General features: G+C 48.7%; 1 protein-coding gene across 1 annotated transcript in view; it reads left to right on the forward strand.

Moving 5' to 3' along the window:
* The window catches only part of ace (angiotensin I converting enzyme (peptidyl-dipeptidase A) 1), a 223,005-nt gene that overhangs the window by 135,151 nt on the left and 60,267 nt on the right, over window positions 1-27,587 (forward strand). The window contains exons 9-14 of the mRNA XM_038778735.1: window positions 1,251-1,395; window positions 1,496-1,594; window positions 4,046-4,168; window positions 4,978-5,189; window positions 12,996-13,132; window positions 18,486-18,644. Coding sequence (XP_038634663.1) covers window positions 1,251-1,395; window positions 1,496-1,594; window positions 4,046-4,168; window positions 4,978-5,189; window positions 12,996-13,132; window positions 18,486-18,644 — 875 coding nt within the window. The remainder of the gene's footprint in view (window positions 1-1,250; window positions 1,396-1,495; window positions 1,595-4,045; window positions 4,169-4,977; window positions 5,190-12,995; window positions 13,133-18,485; window positions 18,645-27,587) is intronic.

Consider the following 27,587-nt stretch of genomic DNA (forward strand, 5'->3'; position numbering starts at 1 on the left):
GGAAGCAGATACAATAACGCTGTTCAAAAGGCACCTTGACAAACAAATGGATAGGATGGGTATAGAGAGATACGTACAAGGAAGTGCTGAGGGTTTTGGCAAAGGTTAGTATCGTGACCGGTACAGGCCTGGAGGACTGAAGGGCCTGTTCCTCTGCTGTATTGTCCTTTGTTCTTTGTTCTATTCATACTGACTATATACATCTTAACCCAGGATTTACTAACATTACTGTAAACAAATATAAAATATGAACATTTCTTACATTCATCATATTTTACTGCTCGCCAAGGGACCAATCTTCCAGATGTTACAGTGAATGAGTGTCCACAGGCTATTGCAACACAACCAAACCATGTTGGGTCCGTGCACATACACATTGCAAAAGGAATGGCTGAGTGGTGATCAGGGCAGGAACTCTGGTTGATTTTCTCCTCTCTACTCCAGCAGCACAGAGGGCAAGAATATTATTTTTATGCCAACTACAATGACTTGAAACAGTCTGCTTTTAACTGCCTTGGACAATCGTTTTGTAATCGTAGGCATGTACTATATCTACAATATTCTCACAATATATCATTTGCTTTTTGGAGTTTTTCTTTGTATTTGTATTTCCCTCATTTCCTTCTCCAAATTTTTAACCCAATAAAAAAAAAGTCAGTCTGCCACCAGAGGTTGACGGGGTGGGCAGGATGCAAGGGTGTCGCTGAACTCACGCAGAAGGGAATAAAACAGTTTGGACCAGTATTACTCGTTCCCTGTTTCACTTTTTTTTTTCCTTCTGGGCAGGCAGGTGGCTGGCGCCTCTATTCCTGCCTGATGTGCGGGTTAGGTGGATTGGCCAAGCAAAAATTGCCCTTAGTGTCCAAAAACGGTTAAGTGGGGGCTACTGGGTTAAGGGGATAGGGTAGAAACGTGGGCTTGAGTAGGGTGCTCTTTGTAAGGGCCGGTGCAGACTCGATGGGCCGAATGGCCTCCTTCTGCATTGTAAATTCTATGATCTATGATTTCAATCAGTCTCCTAGTGCACCCTCTCGAAAGCCTCAAAATCTCTCCTGTCACCAGGAGCTCAATAGTTTATCTGCCCATCTGGGTGGGGTACTGGAGGGGTGAGCTGTCCATGAGAATATAACCCAAACAGCATCAGCACATTGAGTAAAGGATAGAAAATTGGGGAAAGATGAAAATCTTAGCAAGGGAAATAAGATTCCATGCTCAGCATCAGCTTACTCAACCCTTTATTTCCTTGACAGAAACCGACATTAACTACCTCCTGAAAATGGCCTTGGAAAAAATTGCCTTCCTCCCATTTGGATATCTGATAGACCAATGGCGTTGGGGAGTGTTCAGTGGGCGGACTTCACCAAAGAACTATAACTATGAATGGTGGTATCTGAGGTAAATACATCAATGGGGCAACAAATGGTCATGGCGCGAGGTTGATCTGACTTTTGGGATGTGTTTTGGGATTTATATTCTGAATGCTCTTGTTTTCCAGGACAAAGTACCAAGGAATCTGCCCACCACTTCCAAGGGATGAAACAAACTTTGATCCGGGTGCCAAGTACCACATCCCGGCAGTCACACCTTACATCAGGTAACATTGCCCAAAGGAAAAGGAGCCGGAATTCTCCAGTCGTTGCAATTCAATTTTCCCACCGGCATTGCACCCTCGGCAGTGGATTCGCGGCGGCGTGGGGTGCTTCCCATTGACAAACGGCGGGACGATAGAATCCCACCGCCAGCGAAAGGCACGCGGTGCGGCTGGCGGAGCGGAGAATCCCATACAGGGTCTCGGACAGAGTTCCTTCAATCATGTCATTAGCAAAGGCACTAGGAACATAGAGCAGAATTGAGTAAAGTTCCCGAGAGTGGGAAATGAGGCGGTTGAGGGGACTTAATTGTGCGGGATGCAAAATGTCATTTTTCTGATGGTGGGATACAAGTTGAAAAGTAAGTTTGCGACGGATGAAAGGTGGATCAGGATTCCTGATGGCAAGCAGCTGGAACCAGTTTTTAATGCTTGATTATTAAAGAACGTGGATTAAATTGTACCTTTGTGATGGCAAATTAAATTGTACAAAGCCCAAAGATGTGCAGGTTAGGTGGATTGGCTATGATCAATGCAGGGATGGGGAGCAGGGGCTGGTAAACTTAGCTAAAGTGCTCTTTTGGAGAGTCGATGTAAGATTGGCCATGCTAAAATTGACCCTTAGTATCCAAAGATGTGCAAGTTCAATGGGGTTATTGGGATAGGGCAGGGGAGTGGGCCTGAGTAGCGTGCTCTTTAGGAGGATTGGTGAAGACTCGATGGGCCAAATGGTCGTCTTCTGACTGTAGAAATTCTGTGGTTTCTATACAAGGTGTGCAGCAGGCGTGGTTGATTTCAAGGGAAGGGAAGCAGCTTTTCTTGTGTGGGGAACTTTGTTGGACCAGGGTAGAGGAGGCCGAGGCCAATAGCTATTTGTGAAACTAAATGGGACTCACCATTTACAGCACCATTGTTACCACTGCTGCCTTACAATGCCAGGGAGCGATCTACCGGCCACTTTGCAGCCCGATTGATAGATGCTGTGTGATCTCCCCTTCCGTGATCTACCCGACTCACTGCGCATCACAAGATCTAACATGATCTCAGGAGATGTCACAGTCTGAATCTAGTCCATTGTGGGGCGGGATCACTATTTTGCAATGTGCATATTAGAGACAGATACCCGAGGCATTGGGATGTAACCCCATCGCCTTGGAGACCTCAGGGGAGTGACGTTCAATGCTGGTGCCCACAAATGGGGACCAGACGGATCGGCACTTCTGGGGCTCCTCCAGAGGATGGGAGGCCCCAGGTGGTTGCCCTCTGGGTTGGGTGGCACCCCAGCACTCCTGGGCACCTTGGTAAAGACAGCCTGCCACTGTCAGCCTGGCACCCTGGCACTTTCCTGGCCGTCATAAGGTGCCAGGCTGGTATTTTTCCTGGGGGTTGGGGATCGGACCTGGGGGTGTCCTGCACATGTGACGTGGGATGCGGTGAATGTTGTGAGGGTGGGGGAGGGGTGCGGGGGTCGCATAGGAGTGACAATGGAGTCCTGATCTCTTCCTGCATTGAAGAGTTCCAGCGAGTTCCTGTGCTGTCTTTGTTTGTTTCTTTGTCCTTTGAGTGGAGCTCCTCAATGCAGGGAACTGAACTATGTGTGGCTTCGGCAGGGCATTCCCTGATGTGGCCCCAAATTGAAACAGAGCCCAATAATTGGCTTGATGTTACTCAGCACTGCGAGTGCCAGGAAACACCCGGCTAAACATGCTCGTCATGCGACTCTGTTCCAATTTGGTTCAAACGCGCACCTTATCTTTTGACTTAACCTTCTGTGCGGTACCTTGTCAAAAACCTTTTGGAAGTTCAAGTGCAGCACAGCAACTGGTTCCTCTCTATCCACTCTGGTTGAGACTTCCTCTAAAAACTCTCATAAATTAGTCAGACTGTGCTTGATTATATTGTGCTTTTCCAAATGTGCTGCTGTTACTTCCTTAATAATTGATTCCAACATTTTTCCAACAATAAATGTTAGGCTAATTGGCCGATAGTCACCCGCTTTTTGCCTCCATCCTTTTTTGAATAGGAGTGTCACAGTGGCAGCTTGCCAACCCTCGAGGACTTCTTCAGAATCCAAGGAGTTTTGAAAATTACAACCAGCGCATCCACTATCTCTGTCGCTACTTCTGTTACAATCCTAAGATGCAAGCCATCGGGGCCAGGGCACTTATCTGCCTTTAGTCCTATTAGTTGAATGGGTTGTAGAATGGAGTAGAATGGTACCTCGGAGCCAAATAGTGTTTGGAGTCAAAAGGCTTGGGTGATGGATCAATTCAAATATTCAAGCCTGAGAGTTTTATTGGGGGCAAGAGTCTGCAGGGATAGGGAGTAAAGGCAGGTAAATGGAGTGAATTGGAGATAAGCTGCGATCTAATTGAGTGATGGGAATGATCAAGGAGTCGAGTAGTCTCCTCCAGTTTCTGTATTTGTAAGAAACTAATTTCCTCTCGCCATTCGCAGGTACTTTGTGAGTTTTATTCTGCAGTTCCAATTCCACAAAGCTCTGTGCAATGCATCTCAACACCAAGGACCTCTGCATAAATGTGACATCTACCAGTCACTTCCAGCTGGTGATATACTCCGGTAGGTTCTGCATCTTTATCCCTGTTAAGAATAAGACGTGGAGAAACAAAAAAAAAGATTAAGACACCGCACAAACATTGATAAGGTAGTGGCAGGCACCATTTACAATGGCGTGCGGAGACCGAATCCCGTGGCCAGACACAACACACTCAAATCTCATTAAAATCCCAAATCACAGCCAAATCAAGGGCCTTCCCACAATGCATCTGCCTGAGAAAGACAGAAAGGCCCACTTAGGAAATGTTAAAGCGTTAGCCCAGGCCTTTTCATTTTTGTCTTCCCTTTTGTCTTTCTTTGGCCTTCAGTCGCTGCTTCCTGTTGAGGAACTGAGGCCTCACCACTTTAATCAGAATGTTAAACAGGGCAGTCAGCTATGCCTGTAATTTAGGCCCCAGAATTGTTGAGCTCCTTGACTGACTGGACTTCTTTTAATCGCATAAAGTGATTTTGTGTTACCCTGCACAGCCAATTAATTGCACAGTGAACCGAGGACAAGGTAATTAGGCATGGCAGCAACTCAACCCTATGACTAGAATATTGGCCACAGGGATGTCCACCCACTGCACCCCCGCAAACATCAGGAAATTAAACAACCACATGGTTGGGAGGGATGGTGCACCATCATCTTTTACTTTGTCGGGATGCACATGTAGAACCTAACATAACCTGCCAGCAGAGGCACTGTCAATCCAGAAGGCAGCAATCCTGGATTCACCACTGAATTGAACCAGCCAGATATCTCTGCCACTCTCTCGAGGACATTACATAGAAAATGAAGCATGAATACTTTCCTGTGGTCTCCCTTTCAGGAAAGCACTGAGTGCCGGTTCCTCTAAAGCTTGGCAGGTCATCCTTGAGGAGATAACAGGCAGCGGGAAAATGGATGCTGCAGCCCTGCTTGAATATTTTAAACCCATCACTGACTGGCTGAAGGAACAGAACAGGAAAAACAATGAAGAGCTGGGTTGGTCTGACTTTGACTGGCGTCCTCCAGTCCCTGATGGATACCCAAATGGCACTGGTAAGTCCACGCAGGACCGGTGTAAGAAATGGGTGGGGTTTCAGAAGGCTTTTACCTCAGGCCGCTACCAGCAACCAATCAGGTTCATCCAATCAAACACAGCAATCTCATTGGCTATGCCTTACCTCTCTGGTTCATTCAGTTTTGAAGGGGAGCCCTTGGTCTTGCTTGACGACATCTGATTGCAATAAGCAATCTCCAGACCTGTTCTCCCTGTGTGGCTCATAATGTCATCAGTGCAAATACACATGTGTGGGCTATTAGAATCACACAATCCTTACAGAAGAAGGCAATTCAGCCCTGTGTGTCCTAAGGAGCCATTCACATTCTGCCATTCTCCCACCCTCTTCCCTCATTCCTGCACCTTCCTCCTTCCCAAACATTTAGAAAACATCTAAAGATTTACGGAACAGAATGAGGCCACTTGGCCCATCGTGACTGTACCGGCTGAAAAATGAGCCACCCAGCCTCATCCCATTTTCCAGCACTTGATGTGCAGCCCAGCAGGTTAAGGCACTCGGGGTGGCACATCTAGAGACATTTTAATTGAGAAAGGGTCTCTGTCTCTACTCCCCTTTCAGGAAGTGAGTTCCAAACCCCCACAATCTTCTGGGTGAAAACATTTTTCTTATCACCCCTATAATCTGACTATTATAATAAACCGACTATTATAAAGCTATGCCCCCTAGTAACTGACCTCTCAACATATGGAAATATGTCCTTCCCATCAACTCTATCCGGATCCCACACTTTGTACACCTGAATCAAATCTCATATTAGTCTCTGTTCTAAGGAAAACAACTCCAAGTTATCAAATCTTTCATCAAAACCGTAATTTTCCGGGCAACAGCCTTGTAAATCTCCTCTGTACCCTCTCCAATGAAATTACACCCTTTCTGTAGTGAGGTGGCCAGAACTGTGCACAGCACTCAAGTTATGGCCTAAGTCGTGTTTTACATGGGTCTAGCAGAACCTTCCTGATATTCTATGCATTGGCTGATAAATGGAAGTATTCTATATGCCTTCCCAGTGCTCAGCCGATACTCTCGACTCAATAGACATGAAGTTACATTCTGGGATACAGTATGAGTAAGTTGATATCAGTGAGTGTAACATGCTTGAGAGGAACACATGTATTTGAACCTCGTATTCACAAAGCTGTCCACAATTGCGATTTTCCTGACCTCCTGTTTTTGTTTTTCCTGTTGGGTCTAGTTGTTATGTTGCTCTTGTTGTCATTGCTGTTGCTGTTGTTTGATTTGTTGTTGCTGTTGTTTTTGGCATTGTTCTTCATAGAATTTTGATTTTGTTGCTGTTGGTCTTGATGCTGTTGTTGGTGCTGCTGTTGGTGCAATTACTGTCGGTCTTGTTGCTGTTGGTCTTGTGGTTGCTGCTGTTGGTCTTGTTGTTGCTGTTGGTCTTGTTGCTGTTGGTCTTGTTGTTGCTGCTGTTGGTCTTGTTGTTGCTGTTGGTCTTGTTGCTGCTGTTGGTCTTGATGTTGTTGCTGTTGGTGTTGTTGCTGTTCTTGGTCTTGTTGTTGCTGTTGGTCTTGTTGTTGTTGCTGTTGGTCGTGTTGCTGCTGTTGCTGTTGTTGCTGCCTTTGGTCTTGTTGCTGTTGGTCTTGTTGTTGCTGCTGTTGGCCTTGTTACTGTTGGTCTTGTTGCTGCTGTTGGTCTTGATGTTGTTGCTCATGGTGTTGTTGCTGTTCTTGGTCTTGTTGTTGTTGCTGTTGGTCTTGTTGCTGTTGCTGTTGGTCGTGTTGCTGCTGTTGCTGTTGTTGCTGCTGTTGGTCTTGCTGCTTTTGGTCTTGTTGCTGCTGTTGGTCTTGTTGCTGTTCTTGGTCTTGTTGTTGTTGCTGTTGGCCTTGTTGTTGTTGCTGTTGGTCATGTTGCTGCTGTTGCTGTTGTTGCTGCTGGTTTTGTTGTTGCTGTTGGTCTTCTTGTTGTTGCTGTTGGTCATGTTGCTGCTGTTTCTGTTGTTGTTGCTGCTGGTCTTGTTGCTGCTGTCCTGTTGGTCTTTTGTTGCTGCTGTGGGCCTTGTTGCTGCTGTTGGTGTTGTTGCTGTCGGTCTTGTTGTTGCTGTGGGTCTTGTTGCTGTTGTCTTGTTGTTGCTGTTGGTCTTGTTGTTCATCTTGTTGCTACTGGTCTTGTTGTTGTTGTTGGTCTTGTTGTTGCTGTTGAACTTGTTGTTGCTGGTCTTGTTTCTGCTGTTGGTTTTGTTGCTGTTGCGGTTGAACTTGTTGCTGTTGCTCTTGAACTTGTTGTTGCTGCTGTTAGTCTTGTTGTTGCTGTTGGTCATGTTGCTGTTGGGCTTGTTTCTGTTTGTCTTGTTGCTGTTGTTGTTGGTCATGTTGCTGCTGGTCTTGTTGTTGTTGCTGTTGGTCTAGTTGTTGTTGTTTGTCTTGTTTCTGCTGTTCATCTTGTTATTGTTGTTGGTCTTGTCGTTGCTGTTGGTCTTGTTCTTGTTGTTGGTCTTGTTGCTGCTGTTGGTCTTATTGATGTTGTTGGGCTTGTTGTTGTTGGTCATGCTGCTGTTGTTCTTGTTGCTGTTGCTGTTGGTCTTGTTGCTGTTGGTCTTGTTGCTGATGGTCTTGTTGTTGCTTTTGGTCTTGTTGTTGCTGTTGGTCTTGTTGCTGCTGTTGGTCTTGTTGCTGCTGTTGGTCTTGTTGTTGCTGTTGGTCTTGTTGATGTTGTTAGTCTTGTTGTTGCTGTTGGTCTTGCTGTTGTTGTTGGTCTTGCTGCTGTTGGTCTTGTTGTTGTTGCTGTTGGTCTAGTTGTTATTGTTGGTCCTTTTGCTGTTGTTAAGAACAAAGAACAAAGAAAATTACAGCACAGGAACAGGCCCTTCGGCCCTCCCAGCCTGCGCCAATCCAGATCCTTTATCTAAACCTGTCTCCTATTTTCCAAGGTCTACTTCCCTCTGTTCCCGCCCATTCATATACCTGTCTAGATGCTTCTTAAATGATGCTATCGTGCCCGTCTCTACCACCTCCGCTGGTAAAGCGTTCCAGGCACCCACCACCTTCTGCATAAAAAACTTTCCAGGCACATCTCCCTTAAACTTTCCCCCTCTCACCTTGAAATCGTGACCACTTGTAACTGACACCCCCACTCTTGGGAAAAGCTTGTTGCTATCCACCCTGTCTATACCTCTCATAATTTTGTAGACCTCAATCAGGTCCCCCCTCAACCTCCGTCTTTCCAACGAAAACAATCCTAATCTACTCAACCTTTCTTCATTGCTAGCACCCTCCATACCAGGCAACATCCTGGTGAACCTCCTCTGCACCCTCTCCAAGGCATCCACATCCTTCTGGTAATGTGGCGACCAGAACTGCACGCAGTATTCCAAATATGACCGAACCAAAGTCCTATACAACTGTAACATGACCTGCCAACTCTTGTACTCAATACCCCGTCCGATGAAGGCAAGCATGCTGTATGCCTTCTTGTTGGTCTTGTTGTTGTTGGTCCTGTTGCTGCTGTTGGTCTTGTCATTGTTGTTGGTCTTGTTGCTGTTGGTCTTGTTGCTGTTGGTCTTGTTGTTGCTGTTGGTCTTGTTGTTGCCGTTGATCGTGTTGCTGCAGTTGGTTTTGTTGCAGCTGTTGGTCTTGTTGTTGCTGTTGGTCTTGTTGTTGCTGTTGGTCTTGTTGCTGTTGGTCTTGTTGTTGTTGGTCTTGCTGCTGTTGGTTTTGTGTTGGTCTTGTTGCTGTTGGTCTTGTTGTTTTTGGTCTTGCTGCTGTTGGTCTTGTGTTGTTGCTGTTGGTCTAGTTGTTGTTGTCTTGTGCTGCTGTTGGTCTTGTTGTTGGTCTTGTTGCTGCTAGAGATCTTGTTGTTGTTGGTCTAGTTGCTGTAGGTCTTGTGTGCTGCTAGCCTTGTTTTTGCTGTTGGTCTTGTTGCTGCTGTTGGTCTTGTTGCTGCCATTGGTCTTGTTGCTGCCGTTGGTCTTGTTGTTGCTGTTGGTGTTGTTGCTGCTGTTGGTTTTGTTGCTGCTGTTGGTCTTGTTGCTGCCATTGGTCTTGTTGTTGCTGTGGGTCTTGTTGCTGTCGGTCTTGTTGTTGCTGTTGGTCTTGTTGATTGTCTTGTTGTTGCTGCTGGTCTTGTTCTTGTTGTTGGTCTTGTTGTTACTGTTGATCTTGTTGTTGCTGCTGTTGGTCTTGTTGTTGTTGTTGCTGTTGGTCTTGTTGCTGCCATTGGTCTTGTTGCTGCCGTTGGTCTTGTTGTTGCTGTGGGTCTGGTTGTTGCTGCTGTTGGTCTTGTTGTTGCTGTTGATGTTGTTGCTGCTGTTGGTTTTGTTGCTGCTGTTGGTCTTGTTGCTGCCATTGGTCTTGTTGCTGCCGTTGGTCTTGTTGTTGCTGTGGGTCTGGTTGCTGTTGGTCTTGTTGTTGCTGTTGGTCTTGTTGCTGCTGTTGGTCTTGTTGCTCTTCCTGTAGGGCTTGTTGCTGTTGGACTTGTTGTTTCTGCTGTTGGTCTTGTTGTTGCTGTAGGTCTTGTTGCTGTTGGGCTTGTTGCTGTTTGTCTTGTTGTTGTTGCTGTTGGTCGACTCGTTGTTGTTGGTCTTGTTGCAGCTGTTGGTCTTGTTGTTGTCATTGGTCTTGTTGCTGCTGTTGGTCTTGTTGGTGTTGCTGTTGGTCTTGTTATTATTGTTGCTCTTGTTGCTGCTGTTGGTCTTGTCGTTGTTGGTCTTGTTGCTGCTGTTGGTCTTGTCGTTGTTGTTGGTCTTGTTGTTGGTCTTGTTGTTGTGGTTGGTCTTGTTGTTGGTCATGCTGCTGTTGTTCTTGATGCTGTTGCTCTTGGTCTTGTTGCTGTTGGTCTTGTTACTGTTGGTCTTGTTGTTGCTGTTGGTCTTGTTGCTGCTGTTGGTCTTGTTGCTGCTGTTGGTCTTGTTGCTGCTGTTGGTCTTGTTGCTGCTGTTGGTCTTGTTGCTGCTGTTGGTCTTGTCATTGCTGTTGGTCTTGTTGTTGTTGGTCTTGTTGTTGTGGTTTGTCTTGTTGTTGGTTATGCTGCTGTTGTTCTTGATGCTGTTGCTCTTGGTCTTGTTGCTGTTGGTCTTGTTGCTGTTGGTCTTGTTGTTGCTGTTGGTCTTGTTGTTGCTGTTGGTCTTGTTGCTGCTGTTGGTCTTGTTGCTGCTGTTGGTCTTGTTGTTGCTGTTGGTCTTGCTGTTGTCGTTGGTCTTGCTGCTGTTGGTCTTGTTGGTGTTGCTGTTGGTCTTGTTATTTTTGTTGCTCCTGCTGCTGCTGTTGGTCTTGTCGTTGTTGGTCATGTTGCTGCTGTTGGTCTTGTCGTTGTTGTTGGTCTTGTTGTTGTTGGTCTTGTTGTTGTGGTTGGTCTTGTTGTTACTGTTGGTCTTGTTGCTGTTGGTCTTGTTGTTGTTGGTTTTGCTGCTGTTGGTCTTGTGTTGTTGCTGTTGGTCTAGTTGTTGTTATCTTGTGCTGCTTTTGGTCTTGTTGTTGGTCCTGTTGCTGCTAGAGGTCTTGTTGTTGTTGGTCTAGTTGCTGTAGGTCTTGTGTTGCTGCTAGTATTGTTTTTGCTGTTGGTCTTGTTGCTGCTGTTGGTCTTGTTGTTGCTGTTGGTGTTGTTGCTGCTGTTGGTTTTGTTTCTGCTGTTGGTCTTGTTGCTGCCATTGGTCTTGTTGTTGCTGTGGGTCTTATTGCTGCCGTTGGTCTTGTTGTTGCTGTGGGTCTTGTTGCTGTTGGTCTTGTTGTTGCTGCTGGTCTTGTTGTTGTTGGTCTTGTTGTTTCTGTTGATCTTTTTGCTGCAGTTGGTCTTGTTGCTGCTGTTTGTCTTGTTGTTTGTCTTGTTGTTTGTCTTGTTGTTGCTGCTGTTCTTGTTGTTGTTGTTGGTCTTGTTGTCACTGTTGATCTTGTTGCTGCAGTTGGTCTTGTTGCTGCAGTTGGTCTTGTTGCTGCTGTTGGTCTTGTTGCTCTTCCTGTTGGTCTTGTTGCTGCTGTTGGTCTTGTTGCTGCAGTTGGTCTTGTTGTTGCTGTTGGTCTTGTTGCTGTTGGTTTTGTTGTTGTTGGTCTTGCTGTTGTTGGTCTTGTGTTGTTGCTGTTGGTCTAGTTGTTCTTGTTGGTCTTGTGCTGCTGTTGGTCTTGTTGTTCATCTTGTTGTTGCTGCTGGTCTTGTTGTTGTTGTTGGTCTTGTTGTCACTGTTGATCCTGTTGCTGCAGTTGGTCTTGTTGCTGCTGTTGGTCTTGTTGCTCTTTCTGTTGGTCTTGTTGCTCCTGTTGGACTTGTTGTTGCTGTTGGTCTTGTTGCTGTTTGTCTAGTTGTTGTTGTTGGTATTGTGCTGCTGTTGGTCTTGTTGTTGGTCTTGTTGCTGCTAGAGATCTTGTTGTTGTTGGTCTAGTTGCTGTAGGTCTTGTGTTGCTGCTAGTCTTGTTGTTGCTGTTGGTCTTGTTGCTGCTGTTGGTCTTGTTGCTGCCATTGGTCTTGTTGTTGCTGTGGGTCTTGTTGCTGCCGTTGGTCTTATTATTGCTGTGGGTCTTGTTACTGTTGGTCTTGTTGTTCCTTTCGGTCTTGTTGTTCGTCTTGTTGTTGCTGCTGGTCTTGTTTTTGTTGTTGGTCTTGTTGTTACTGTTGACCTTGTTGCTGTAGTTGGTCATGTTGCTGCTATTGGTCTTATAGCTGCTGGTCTTGTTGCTGCTGTTGGTCTTGTCGTTGTTGTTGGTCTTGTTGTTGTTGGTCTTATTGTTGTGGTTGGTCTTGTTGTTGCTGTTGGTCTTGTCGTTGTTGTTGGTCTTGTTGTTGTTGGTCTTGTTGTTGTTGGTCTTGTTGTTGCGGTTGGTCTTGTTGCAGTTGGTCTTGTTGTTGCTGTTGATTCTGTTGCTGCACTTGGTCTTGTTGCTGCTGTTGGCCTTGTTGCTATTGTTGGTCTTGTTGTTCCTATTGGGCTTGTTGCTGTTGGTCTTCTTGTTGTTTGTCTTGTGCTGCTGTTGGTCTAGTTGCTGTAGGTCTTGTGTTGCTGCTAGTCTTGTTGTTGCTGTTGGTCTTGTTGCTGTTGTTGGACTTGTTGTTGCTGTTGGTCTTGTTGCTGTTGGTCTTGTTGTTGGACTTGCTGCTGTTGGTCGTGTGTTGTTGCTGTTGGTCTAGTTGTTGTTGTCTTGTGCTGCTTTTGGTCTTGTTGTTGGTCTTGTTGCTGCTAGAGGTCTTGTTGTTGGTCTAGTTGCTGTAGGTCTTGGGTTGCTGCTAGTCTTGTTGTTGCTGTTGGTCTTGTTGTTGCTGTTGGTGTTGTTGCTGCTGTTGGTCTTGTTGCTGCCGTTGGTCTTGTTGTTGCTGTGGGTCTTGTTGCTACTGTTGGCTTTGTTGTTGCTGTTGACTTGTTGCTGTTGGTCTTCTTGTTGCTGTTAGTCGTCTTGTTGCTGTTGGTCGTTTTGTTGCAGTTGGTCTTTTGGTTGCAGTTGGTCTTGTTTCTGCTGTTGGTTTTGTTGCTGCAGTTGGTCTTGTGCTGATGTTGGTCTTGCTGCTGTTGGTCTTGTTGTTGCTATTAGTCTTACTGTTGTTGCTGTTGGTGTTGTTGTTGTTGTTGATCTTGTTGCTGTTGCTGTGGTCTTTTTGCTGTTGGTCCTGTTGTTGCTGCTGTTGGTTTTCTTGCTGCTCTTGGTCTTGTTGTTGCTGTTGGTCATGTTTTTGTTGTTGGTCTTGTTGCTGCTGTCGGTCTTGTTATTGTTGTTGTTGCTGTTGTTGTTGATGATGTTGTTGATTCTGTTTGTGCTATTGTTGCCGCCAGTTGTGTTGGTGCATTTGTTGTTTCTCTTGTTACTGGCGTTGCTCCCATGACTATTATCTGTCCCTTGACTTCTTGCAGACAAAATCACTGATGAAAAAGTAGCACAGAACTTTGTAGACAACTATAACACAGTTACGGAGAAAGTGTGGTTCGACTACACAGAGGCTTCATGGACATATAACACCAACATCACGGAACATAACAACCAAATCATGGTAGGTTTACCCTGTGTACCAGCACACCATGCCCAGTATGCAGTCACACCTGAACTCGAGGTCTATATTAACCAAAATCGAAGGCAGTAGGTTTCTTGGAAGGAAAACATTTCCAATGTCCAATGATATTGTAATTCAGTGGAGTACTACTTCAGAGTTTGAATCCACAAGGTGCAAAATAAGTAAAGACACTGTTGGAGGTCTCTGAGCATCAAACCAAATCTGATGAGTCACCACAGTGAACAGTTGACCAATAAATCGCCATTAGCAACAGCCAACCAATTGTCAATAGAACACCAATGATTTATCCTTGGCATGGTATAACAGACCATCATTGACAAAATCTTGCAGAAGAATATTATCACAGAATCACAGAATTGTTAATGTGCAGAATGTGGCCCGTCGTGTCTTTTGTGTTCTGTGTCTGGCAAGGAATCTACAGAACTGCTGGTGACATGTCCAAACCAGGATTTTTATCAATGCAAACATGGGAAGGTAACGATCTGCTACAGAGCAAGTTATCATGGAGTTTCTTTAGACTCCCCTTAAACTATCCCTATGCACGACTGTACTCATGTATGTCTTACAATATTCTGAGGATCACCAGATCTGCCCTGACGTATATCAGATGCCACCTGCTGGTGGGAGGTCTCATTGCTGCATACATGGCCACCTGCTGGTGGGAGGTCACACGACTGCATTCATGGAATATTATCTATAGGCATATCACCACAGTATCTGCACCGGCTCACAAAAAGAGCAGCTTGACTTAGTTCCACTCCCCTGCCTTTTCCCCATACTCCTGCACATTGCTTCTATTTAAGTAATCATCTAATACCCTCTTGAATTCCTAAATTGGATCTGCCTCCATCACACTGCCAGGCCGTGCATTACAGACCCAAACCACTCGTTGCGTGAAAACGTCTTTTCCTCACATAACATTTGTTTCTTATACAAATCACTTTAAATCTGTACCCTCTCGTTCTTGATCTTTTTATAAGCAGGAACTGTTTCTCCCTATCTACTCTTTCCAGCACCTCATGGGGCGGAATTCTCCGACCCCCCCCCCCCCCCCCCCCATCCCTACCCCCCCCCCCCCCCCCCCTCAGGGCCGGGGAATCGCCCGGGGCCTTCGTAAATCCTACCCCCGCCGTGGCCGGTATTCTCCACCACCCGGGAATCGGCGTGGGCGGGAATCGCACCCCGCCGGTCAGCGGGCCCTCGGCGGCCCGCGATGGACCGAAGTCCCGCCGCTGTCAGGCCTCTCCCGCCGACATGGTTTAAACCTCCTCTGTGCCGGCAGGAGCAGGCGGAGGGAGCGGGCCCCAGGGTCCTGGGGGTGCGGGGCGATCAGACCCCGGGGGGTGCCCCCACGGTGGCCTGGCTTGCGATCGGGGCACACTGATCGGCGAGCAGGCCTGTGCCATGGGGGCACTCATTTTCTTCCGCCACCGCCACGGCCTCCACCATGGCGGAGGCGGAAGAGACCCCTTCCACCGCGCATGCGCCGGTGGTGACGTCAGCAGCCGCTGACGCTCCGGCGCAAGCGCGGACTCACGCCGACCGGCGAAGGCCTTTTGGCCAGCCCCGACGCCGGCCAGCGTGGCGCCAAATGACGTTGACGCCAGTCGGCGGAGCGGGAGCCACTCCGGCGCGGGCCTAGCCCCTAAAGGTGCGGAGCATTCCGCACCTTTGGGGAGGCCTGATGCCGGAGTGGTTGGCGCCACTCCGCTACCCTGGGACCCCCCCCCCCCCCCCCCCGCCCTGCCGGGTAGGGGAGAATACCACCCATGATTTTGAACATCTCTATGAAATTTCCTCTTCGCCTTCTTCTCCACATGGAGAATATGCTCAACCTCTCCAAACTATCCTCGCAACTAAAGTTTCTGATCCCTGGAACCATTCTTGTAAACCTGTTCTGCACCCTCTCCAATGCGTTCACATCCTTCCTATAGTATGACGCTCAGAACTGTACACAATATTCCGACTGAATTGTAAACTATTGTCTTGTATAATTTCATCATAACCGCCTTGCTGTTTGTGGTGAATGTTTAAAAAACAAAATTATAATCTTTATTGCCACAAGTAGACTTACAATAACACTGAACTGAAGTTACTGTGAAAAGCCCCTAGTCACCCGGCACCTGTTCGGGTACACAGAGGGAAAATTCAGAATGTCCAAATTACCTAACAATGTATTTCTGAGGGAGGAAATCGGAGCACCCGGAGGAAACCCACGCAGACATGATTTGTACTCTATGCCCCTATAAATAAAGCCCAGGATACTATATCCTGTATTAACTGCTCTCTCCACCTGTCCTGCCACCTTCAACAATCTATTCACATATACACCCTCTGCTCCTTCACTCCCTGAAGAATGTTACCCTTATTTTATATTGTTTCTCCATGTTCTTCCAACCAAAATGCAGCACCTTACACTTCTACACATTGAACTTCACCTGCCACCTATCTGTCCACTCCACCAACTTGTCTATGTCCTTTTGTAGTTCTACACTGCCCTCTTCACTGTTTACAATACTTCCAAGTTTTCATTCATCTGCAAACATTTAAATTGTCCCCTGCACAAATTGAGATCATTCATGTAGATCAAAAAAAGGAAGAGTTCCAGTACAGACCCATGGGGAACGCTATTACAAACCTTTCTTCAGTCCAAAAGATATCCATTGACCATTACTCTCTGCATTTCTACTATTCATCCAGTTTTGTATCCAAATTGGTATTGTCACTTTTATTCCATGAGCCATAACTTTTCTCACAAGTCTGTGTGTGGCTACCATTGACTAGCTTGCATTGGTGTACAATAGACCATCATTGCTGATGTCCTGGATAGTACATAACCACTGACAGACATGTCAACAGGTCACAGGATTTCACTCACAAATTCTTTGCACACGCGTATCTGGAGGGAGAAATTTTTACGTCACCAATGGGAACCAACCAGTTCAGGTGGAGCAGTGGTTTTATATGCCACCCAATGTTACACTCCATTAGGGTAATTTGGAGTGTAAAACCAGGTGTCCCAATACAAAATCCAGAGGTGTTCCACTAAGTCATGGAATCATAGAATTACAGGAATGCCATTTGGTCCATTGTGTCTATGCTAGCTCTCAGAAGGAGCAATTCGCTTATTGCCCCCTCAACATGATCCTGCACGTTTTTCCTTTCCAGATAATAATCCAATTTCCTTTTGGAGGCCTCGATTGGACCTGCCTCCACCACACTCTCAGGCCGTCTGTTTCAGATCTTAACAATTCGCTGCATGAAAATGTCTCTTCGCAAGTCATCATTGTTTCTTTAGCTAATTACCTTAAATCTCCATGCCCTCTGCTTCCCAATGCTTCCATCAATGGGGACAGTGTCTCCCTGTCTTCTATCCAGACCCTTCAAAGCCCCCCTCATCCTCCAAGGAGAACTGTCCCAACTTCTCCAATCTGGCGACGTGGCTGATGTTCCTCACCCCTGGAACCATTCCTCTGGATCTTTTCTCTAATGCATTCACGTCGTCCCAGAAGTGCCCGAAGGTGTGGCACCCAGACAGGATAAAATCCTCCAGCTGAGGCCGATCAGTAATTTAACATAACCTTCTTGAATTTTGTTATTTCTGCTCCTCTTCATAAAGCCCAGCCTCTGTAAGTTTTATTAACTACTCTCTCAACTGCCACCTTCAATGAATAATGCATATATAACTCAAGGTCCCTCTGCTCCTGTACCCCATTAGCATTGTACATTTTATTTTATATTGTCGCTCCACATTCTTCCAAAATGAATCACTTCAGACTTTGTTGCATTAAACCTAATCTGCTACCTGTCCACCTATTTCACATTTTGAGGTTCTACATTATCCTCCTCACAGTTTGCAGTACTTCCAAGTTTTGTATAATTTGCAAGTATAGATATTGTTCCCTGTACACCAAGGTCTAGTCACCATAGTCCCCAAGGACCATCGGCCCCTTTTTAGAAGGGGCTGATTGGTGGTGATTTAATTTGAGGGTCACCACACCTCAGGTGAGGGGAAAGGTTGGATAATCTCAGCCGGTACAGGAACTGAATCCTCGCTGTTGGCATCATTCCGCATCACGAACCAGCTGTTTAACCAACTGAGCTAAACCTTCAGTCCGAAAAACAACTGTTAACCACTAATCTCTATTTCCTGTTCCATATCCATATTTCTACTGTCCCTTTTATTTCGCAAGCTACAGCTTTGCTCACAAGTGTCAATTTATCAAACTACATTTGGAAGTCCATGTACACCACATCAACAACATTACCCTCATCAACCCTCTCTGTTACCTCTTTGAAAAACTCCAGTAACTTAGTAAACCCCAATTTGACTTTAACAAATTCACGCTGCCTCTCTTCCATTAACCCACATTTTCCCGAGCTACCATTAGTTTTGTCCTAAAATATGGGGCAGGATTCTCCGGTCTCCCGTCCACGTGTTTCTCTGCAGCCGGTGCGGGGTGCCCCAGCAGTACTGAGAAACCTGCGCTGAGGGTGCGATGTCGGTGGGACCAGAGAATCCAGCCACCAGCGAATGACCGGAGAATTCTGGCTGTGGTTTCTAGAAGCTTCTCCTCCACTAATATTAAATTGACTGGCCCGTAGTTGCTGGGCTTCACTTTACACCCATTTCCTGCCTGTAAGGTTCCAATTGGCTGCGTTTACTTCTGCCACAATGCGAGGGATATTACTTCCTGCACATGAACCAGTGCCCATGACATCACTGACAGCTATGTCCAAGGCAGCTGCCTGCAGTAAAAGCAAACAAAGATATTTCTGTCCTGGCTCCTCTCCCCCGAGACCCCTCACTGCTTCCTCACATCCTCCATGACCTCCCACCACTCACTTTGCTGCTGGCTCACTTTCAGAATGGACAGCAGGGAGGGGAAGGAAGAAACAAACGGAACAAACAGCAAAGGATTGTGGGGATGAAAATGGGGGAGTTGGGGGGTGGGGGGGGAGAATCTGCAAAAGGAGGAGCGGAGGTGAGGTCGGGAGTAGATGGAGCAAGCAAACTAGCGGTGAAGGAAGCAGGAGGGAGAGGGCGTGAGGAGAAGCCACAAAAGGAGCTGGCAGCGGGTGGCAGAATAGAGTATTTGAGATGCACAATGATGGCATCAGTGGTTAGAAAAACCATGCATGCGCCGACAGCCAGATTGTAAGGCCATGTGACTGGCAATGATATCTGTATGTGTCCGCACTTAGGGATGTTTTTGATTGTATAGATATAAACGTGTGAATCAGTGTGTGTGCAAAAGTATAAAATAAATAAGTAATATATCTCTGTGTGCCACAGCTGGAAAAGGCCTCATGATTTCTTTTCTGTAATTAGCTGACCAAGAGTCTGCAGATGTCCAATCACTCGCTGGTGTATGGTAAGCAAGCTCAGAATTTCGACTCCACGGACTTCCAAAACCCAGGAATTAAACGAATCCTGAAGAAACTGCGTGACATTGAACGTGCAGCTCTTCCTGAAAAGGAAGTGAAAGAGGTCAGTGAGGTTTCCATTTATTATGTTACTGCTGGAAATAGCTCATTGTTATGTAATAATAGGGGCTGCAACACATATTGGGTGCATCCATTTGTTGACATAAATCTGCCACATCTTGGAGTAAGGGGATAACCCAATTTACAGATCCAGGGAAGATTGCTTCTGATACCCAGCTAAAGCAGATAGTTGTTGTGCAAGTTGTGAATTGTCCGTAAGTGTTTAGAGTTCATTAATCCCCGCAGTGTCACTTGTTCAGAGTCAGATTTCATGGCGCTGTAAGGGAGGACGTGCTGAAGTACTGGACACGTCCACAGTAGTAGTTTGTAAACAGTCAGCTCAGAGATCGCAAAGTTAAAGTTTTTATGATGAACCCCTTGGAAAGTAATGATACGTCTCTGTTTGATATAGACGTGCATTCTTGCACAAATCACGGTCACATCAATACTTTCTCCATGCCTTACGTGGACATAATTTTTATGGTACTGATTTATATTAAGGATGAATAAATAAGATCTTAAGAGAAGGTTGGCTTACATGTTTTCCTGTACTCAATACATGCAGTTAGTGTTGCAAATGCTTCTATTTGAATCAACATTTAAAATCGGGGCTTTTAATTCAGATTATCCCACCGAACTTGATATCTCACCCTTCTAAACACCATCACCCTTATTGATTCTACTTTTTCCATTGGTTGTTCGAAGATCTCTCCCAGATCAACACAAGAAAACGAAGGGCATCATTTGGAATCAGTGAGAATAGATTGTGAGTGCCTCTCAGGCATAGGGCTTCCCCATCTCCACAGTCTCAAGGTCCAGTTGATGGAGGGAATTATACAGAAAGTAAATAAAATGGTGTGAGGCCCATTACCAAGGTGCAGATGTCAAGCAGGTGCCCACATATGGGCCCAATCAACTATTCGATAAATCCAGTCCAGGGACAAGTGATGGGGCATGGGAGAAATCTTGAGGCAAGGACTGGGCCCGAGGTTTCTCTGTGTGGCCTACGGGAAGACTCCAACCCTTCTGGGCCCACAAACAAAACGTATAAAAAATTATATTACTTGTATTACTTCCAGCTGTGTTCGTCAGCAGGAAAAATCATTCTTCCTTTCAGGCCTCAAGTTACAATGGCAGACCAGGCCCTGAAAATCCTGTCAGAGTCCCAGCTGCACATTTCAAGGGGCCTCGCTGGTTTGGGATGGGTATGATTTGCTGCCTGAGATTCAAAATTGCAGTCAGTCAAATCGCGATGAGAAAGGCGTGTGCACCTCTTCTGTTTTAATGGCGCTGTTTGCCCCCACTACCCTACATCTGGTTTCAAGGACCATGCCTGTACTAAATGAGGCTCTCATACAAACTCTGGCAGACTATCAGGTCAGGAATACTCTATGCCTCATGAAGCAGTGTTGCTGGGTTCTGTTACATGCGCTCCCACCCAGCTGCTGATGGTGAAGCTAGCTTCCATATCCAGAAAGTTACATAGAACAGTACAGCACAGAACAGGCCCTTCGGCCCTCGATGTTGTGCCGAGCAAATGATCACCCTACTCAAACCCACGTATCCACCCTATACCCGTAACCCAACAACCCCCCCCCCCTCCCTTACTTTTTAGGACACTACGGGCAATTTAGCATGGCCAATCCACCTAACCCGCACATCTTTGGACTGTGGGGAGGAAACCGGAGCACCCGGAGGAAACCCACGCACACACGGGGAGGACGTGCAGACTCCGCACAGGCAGTGACCCAGCCGGGAACCGAACCTGGGACCCTGGAGCTGTGAAGCATTTATGCTAACCACCATGCTACCGTGCTGCCCCCAATTCTGGAACATTAGGGCCTCACGGTAGCATGGTAGGGCCTCACGGTAGCATGGTGGTTAGCATCAATGCTTCACAGCTCCAGGGTCCCAGGTTCGATTCCCGGCTGGGTCACTGTCTGTGTGGAGTCTGCACGTCCTCCCCCTGTGTGCGTGGGTTTCCTCCGGGTGCTCCGGTTTCCTCCCACAGTCCAAAGATGTGCTGTTAGGTGGATTGGCCATGCTAAATTGCCCGTAGTGTAAGGTTAATGGGGGGATTGTTGGGTTACGGGTATGTGGGTTTAAGTAGGGTGATCATTGCTCGGCACAACATCGAGGGCCGAAGGGCCTGTTCTGTGCTGTACTGTTCTATGTTCTATGTTCTATATCCACATATTCTAATGTTCTTCTCTGTTTCATTAAGTGGAAAGAATTTTCACTCTTCAGAACTCCTGCCTCTACAACTGATAATTAAACATTCGCTCCCTGGCACATGACAGAATTGTGGGCTGTACAATATTGTTGCCAAACCGTGGGTCACAGCCCGGGAGAAATGGACAATGTGGAAATGGGTCATGGTCTCTGGGGCAGTGGTGAATCTGCAGGGATAGTCACCAGATTAGCTCCACAGACTTTCAAAACGCTTGCACAGGGTTTTATTTCGATATGTGATTTGAATGAGGTGTACTTTTCTCTGAGGCTCCATCAGTGGCTACCAAGCAGTTGTTCAAAGAAAAATAACACTTTAGCAACGCCCATTCACATTCCCACTCTGACAGCTCACTCCATGCCCCACTCTGAGACTTCACACCCCTCCCCTCTGAGAGCTCACCCCCCCAAACTCTGAGAGCTCACCCCCCCAATCTGATCTCCCCCCTCCACTCTGATCTCAACCCCCCCACTGTGAGATCTCACCCCATCCACTCTGAGAGCTCACCCCCCACTCTGATCTCACCCCCTGCTCTGAGATCTCACCCCCCCCCCACTCTGAGAGCTCATCCCCAGTCTGAGAACTCACCCCCGCACTGAGAGCTCCCCCCACTCTAAGAGCTCCCCCCATTTTGAGAGCTCTCCCCCACTCTAAGAGCTCACCCCCCCACTCTGAGAGCTCCCCCCCAGTCTGAGAGCTCCCCCCAGTCTGAGATCTCCCCCCCAGTCTGAGACCCACCCCACTCTGAGAGCTCCCCCCCCCAGTCTGAGAGCACCCCCCCCCCCACTCTGAGAGCTGCCCCCCCCCCAGTCTGAGAGCCCCCCCCACTCTGAGAGCTCCCCCCAGGCTGAGAGCACCCCCCCCCCACCCACTCTGAGAGCTGCCCCCCCCAGTCTGAGAGCTCTCCCCACTCTGAGAGCTCCCCCCCAGGCTGAGAGCTCCCCCCCATTCTGATAACCCCCCCCCCACTCTGAGAGCTCCCCCCACTCTGAGAGCTCCCCCACAGTTTGAGAGCTCCCCCCCCAGTCTGAGAGCTCCTCCCAGTCTGAGAGCTCCCCCCCCATTCTGATAGCCCCCCACTCTGAGAGCTCCCCCCACTCTGAGAGCTCCCCCCCAGTCTGAGAGCTCCTCCCAGTCTGAGAGCTCCCCCCCATTCTGATAGCCCCCCACTCTGATAGCTCCCCCCACTCTGAGAGCTCCCCCCCCCCACTTTGAGAGCTCCCCCCCTGTCTGAGAGCCCCCCCACTCTGAGATCTGCCCCCCCAGTCTGACAGCTCCCCCCCCATTCTGATAGCACCCCCACTCTGAGAGCTCCCCCCCAGTCTGAGAGCCCCCCCCACTCTGAGATCTGCCCCCCCAGTCTGAGAGCCCCCCCCACTCTGAGATCTGCCCCCCCAGTCTGAGAGCCCCCCCCACTCTGAGATCTGCCCCCCCAGTCTTACAGCTCCCCCCCATTCTGATAGCCCCCCCCACTCTGAGAGCTCCCCCCCAGTCTGAGAGCTCCCCCCCCAGTCTGAGAGCTGCCCCCCATTCTGATAGCCCCCCCACTCTGAGAGCTCCCCCCCAGTCTGAGAGCTCCCCCCCAGTCTGAGAGCTCCCCCCCAGTCTGAGAGCTCCCCCCCAGTCTGAGAGCTCCCCCCATTCTGATACCCCCCCCCCCACTCTGAGAGCTCCCCCCCCCAGTCTGAGAGCTCCCCCCCCAGTCTGAGAGCTCCCCCCCATTCTGATAGCCCCCCCACTCTGAGAGCTTCCCCCCCAGTCTGAGAGCTCCCCCCCATTCTGATAGCCCCCCCACTCTGACAGCTCCCCCCCAGTCTGAGAGCTCTCCCCCCACTCTGACAGCTCCCCCCCCACTCTGAGAGCTCCCCTGACTCTGAGAGCTCCCCCCCCAATCTGAGAGTCCCCCATTCTGATAGCCCCCCAACTTTGAGAGCTCCCCTCCACTCTGAAAGCTCCCACCCCCCAACTCTGAGAGTTCCTGCCCCCAGTCTGAGAGCTCCCCCGACTCTGAGAGCTCCCCCCCCCCCAGTCTGAGAGTTCCTCCCCCCACTCTGAGAGCTCCCCCCCACTCTGAGAGCTCCCCCCCCCAGTCTGAGAGTTCCTCCCCCCACTCTGAGAGCTCCCCCCCACTCTGAGAGCTCCCCCCCCACTCTGAGAGCTCCCCCCCCAGTCTGAGAGTTCCTCCCCCCACTCTGAGAGCTCTCCCCCGACTCTGAGAGCTCCCCCCACTCTGAGAGTCCCCCCATTCTGATAGCCCCCCCACTCTGAGAGCTCCCCCCCCCACTCTGGGAGCTCCCCCCCCCCCCCACTCTGAGAGCTCCCCCTCCCAGTCTGAGAGCTCCCCCCCACTCTGACAGCTCCCCCCACTCTGACAGCTCCCCCCACTCTGACAGCTCCCCCCACTCTGAGAACTTCCCCCCACTGTGAAAGCTCTCTCCCCACTCTGAGAGCATCCCCCAGTCTGAGAGCTCCCCCCCACTCTGAGAGCCCCCACTCTGAGAGCTCACCCCCCCCCCACTCTGAGAGCTCCCCCCCCCCCGACTCTGAGAGCATCCCCCAGTCTGAGAGCTCCCCCCCACTCTGAGAGCCCCCACTCTGAGAGCTCAGCCCCCCCACTCTGAGAGCTCACCCCCCCTACTCTGAGAACTCACCCCCCACTCTGAGAGCTCACCCCCCCCACTCTGAGAGCTCACCCCCCTACTCTGAGAACTCACCCCCCCCACTCTGACAGCTCCCCCCCCCCAGTCTGAGAGCTCTCCCCCCACTCTGAGAGCAACCCCCCCACTCTGAGAGCAACTCCCCCCACTTTGAGAGCTCTCCCCCCACTCAGAGAGCACCCACCCCCACTCTGAGAGCTCCCCCCCAGTCTGAGAGCTCCCCCCCACTCTGAGAGCCCCCACTCTGACAGCTCCCCCCCAGTCTGAGAGCTCTCCCCCCAGTCTGAGAGCTCTCCCCCCACTCTGAGAGCTCCCCCACTCTGAGAGCAACCCCCCCACTCTGAGAGCTCCCCCCCACTCTGAAAGCTCTCCCCCAGTCTGAGAGCTCTCCCCCCAGTCTGAGAGCTCTCCCCCCACTCTGACAGCTCCCCCCCAGTCTGAGAGCTCTCCCCCCACTCTGACAGCTCCCCCCCACTCTGAGAGCTCCCCCACTCTGAGAGCAACCCCCCCCCCCACTCTGAGAGCTCTCCCCCACTCTGAAAGCTCTCCCCCCACTCTGAGAGCAACCCCCCCCCCCCCACTCTGAGAGCAACCCCCCTCCCACTCTGAGAGCTCCCCCCCACTCTGAAAGCTCCCCCCCCCCACTCTGAGAGCTCCCCCCAGTCTGAGAGCCCCCCCCCCCCACTCTGACAGCTCCCCGCCACTCTGAGAGCTCCCCCCCCAGTCTGAGAGCTCCCCCCTAATCTGAGAGTAACCCTCCCACTCTGAGAGCTCTCCCCCCACTCTGAGAGCACCCTCCCGACTCTGAGAGCTCTCCCCCCCACTCTGAGAGCTCTCCCCCCACTCAGAGAGCACCCACCCCCACTCTGAGGGCTCCCCCCCCCTCTGAGAGCTCCCCCCCCCCAGTCTGAGAGCTCCCCCCACTCTGAGAGCTCGCCCCCCCCCCCCCCCCACACTCTAGACAGGGGCAGTGGGGAGCATTGTAGCTGTAATACTTACCTTGCAGCTCCAAGTGTCCATTACCCAAAGGAGAGCATCTGGGAATTGTGTCTGCTTCCCACAGATCCATTAGCTGCAAGTAGAACATAGAACATAAAACAGTACAGCACAGAACAGGCCCTTCGGCCCTCGATGTTGTGCCGAGCAATGATCACCCTACTCAAACCCACATATCCACCCTATACCCGTAACCCAACAACCCCCCCTTAACCTTACTTTTTAGGACACTACGGGCAATTTAGCATGACCAATCCACCTAACCCGCACATCTTTGGACTGTGGGAGGAAACCGGAGCACCCGGAGGAAACCCACGCACACACGGGGAGGACGTGCAGACTCCACACAGAGAGTGACCCAGCCGGGAATCGAACCTGGGACCCTGGAGCTGTGAAGCATTTATGCTAACCACCATGCTACCGTGCTGCCCCAGTAGTCCAGCTTTAGAATAGTGGTCTTTGATTTACAGCTTCTACAAACCATCTGCAGCCTTGATCCATTCATATGCCTTCACGGTTCAGTAGCCCAAGTGGTCAAACTCCAATGTTTATAAACATTGACCATATCAAAGAGAGATAAATCCAGTGAAATCACACACTTGAGTGATTGGAATGCACTTACATCTCTTTGATGTGGTCACTGCAGTGTCACTTTAGACTTGAACCTTCTGACTTTAGGCTTGAACCTTTTGATTCCAAGGAAAGTGCCTTACCCACTCAACCACGCTAGTACCTTAAATGAAATAGTTGCTGAAGGACATATTTACTGTGAAACTAGTCTTCAGTCTGCCGCTCCTTGCAACTCTTTTAAAGTATGTAATCAGACTGGACAGTCTATAATCACTAGCTCCAGGACACTGCCTTCTCTCCTTTGTGATCAATGAATGTAAATTACCTTTTGCAAACAGATACTGTGCAGTGTTGTTACATTTGGACCAATGTAGTATTTGTGAAATTCTTTCATATGAATGCTGCAGATCTTTAAATAATTTCAGCATCTCAGAATTCCCAGTCAGTTGACAGAAGGGCTGGAATTTTACAACCTTTGCCTCCAGGAATAGACCTACAGGCACAAGGGGAATAAAATCAAGAGAGATGGTGAGGAATGCCGTGGCTGAAGCCTTCCTGCCTCTAGCTATTAGTTTACCAATAGCAAAGAGGCCTGCACCATGTGGTGAAGATGTGAGGCACATACTGGTGGCCTGACTGTGGGCTCAGAAGACCTGATCAGGAACCTTGTTATGCAAGGAGAGCACCCCATCAACAAGGGCTGCCCCATCCCCACTAGAAGGTTCCAATTTCCTCTTGATTGACAACTCCTTCCCCCACCCCACACCCCCGCAAACACCTCACCGGGGTCTGCCTGATTAACCCCGATGAGCCTGCTCCACTCTCCTCTCTTCCTGGACTCCAGCGATGTTCCTGCTCTGGGATTGCTGCAGTCCCAGAAGTGACCACTGCAACCAGTGACACTGCTCTGACCAAAGAGCTGTCAACCCTCTGATTGACTGACCGCGCCTGCAGTTGGGGCATCATGCCTCAGAGGAGCAGAAGCCACGTCGTCAGGCAACAAATTGTCTGAGCCATGCAAAATAGTGTCATGGCTTCCAGGGCTGGCCTGAATTTCTAGCCAGTGAATGGTGCCGATGCCTCCAGATTATGTCTCTGCCAAGCTACCACAATCGGACCATCTGATTCAATTCCTCCCACATCATGAACCAAGATGTAACCCCTTCTCTTCCCAGGAACATGATCAATTGCCTTTTTATAGAATCTGCTCATCGGCCCCTCGAGTGAGGAAAGATGTGTAGCGCGGCCCCTCACGCGGAAACGTTGGGAAAACCTGTTCATAAAGCTGTATCTGCAGTTCATTGATCGTCTTGCCAGTAGATCTAGTTTCTCCTCATTACTTCATCCAATAGAGGACTTTTAAATGATGAAAGCTTTTGATAGGTTGGATACAGAGATAATGTTTCCTCTGGTGTGGAACATATAGCTGGAGGCCATCGATATAAAATAGTTAGAACGAAATCCAATGGGGAATTCAGAAAAATGCCTTTACCAATAATGATGAGAATGTGGATCTCATTACTATGGTGATGTGTTGGGCAGGCTGGGTCGATGTGGACTGCACTTGATGCAGTGTAGCGAGAAACAGACTTCCAACACTTGATGAGTTGCAACACGATTTTATTTAACATCTAAACTATTATACATGTTCAGCTGTGGGTTGATACTATGCTGACTTGACTGGAGACGTGATGCTAGCCTGACCAGACTTACTAGCTACCACATGGTGTTTGCACTGGCTAGCTCACGAGCTCTGACTGTCTCAGAGGCTGGGTCCCGAGAGAGCGGGAAAACTGGTGCCCTCTGGCTTTATAGTGGTCGTGTCCTGTCTGGTGATTGGCTGCTCTGTTCTGTGTGCTTGCTGGTCATCTGATGTGTCAATCACTGCCTGTCTGCACTCCATTATATACATAGATGTATATTATGACATATGGGAAGTAGTTGAGGTTTAAGGGAAAGCTATACAAGCATCTGAGAAAGAAGGGTCGATTTTGATGCAAAAAGATGGGAGGAGTCTTGAGTGATGCATTAACACCAGCATGAACTGGCCTGTTCCTGTACCGTGTATCCAATGTAATCTGAGTAACATTAGCTCCATATCCTTTGAAACTCTCACTTAAAATCTACCAATGATGGTTTGAAAGTCACATTTGCCCTAACATCCACAGCTGTTTGGGCCAGATGATTCTAGATTATCACAACACTTTGTGAGAAAAAAAGCTTTCTGATTTTGCTCCTGAATGGCCTAGCTCTCATTTTAAGATAATGCCTCTTTGTTCTTGAAAGCCTCATCAACGTATATCATTCTCTCTGTATCAACATTATTGCATCTTTATTAACATTTTAAACATTTGCCTTCCAAAGTAAAGGCATCGATTTTTAAAAGTTCATTTATAGGTTCTAAGTGTTGCTGGCTGGGCAACCGTTTATTCTTCTTCTCATTTGCCCTTCAAGAAGGTGGTAGTGAGCTGCTTTCTTGAACCACTGTGGTCCA

The sequence above is a fragment of the Scyliorhinus canicula genome, chromosome 19, assembly GCF_902713615.1.
Source record: "Scyliorhinus canicula chromosome 19, sScyCan1.1, whole genome shotgun sequence".
NCBI lineage: Eukaryota > Metazoa > Chordata > Chondrichthyes > Carcharhiniformes > Scyliorhinidae > Scyliorhinus > Scyliorhinus canicula.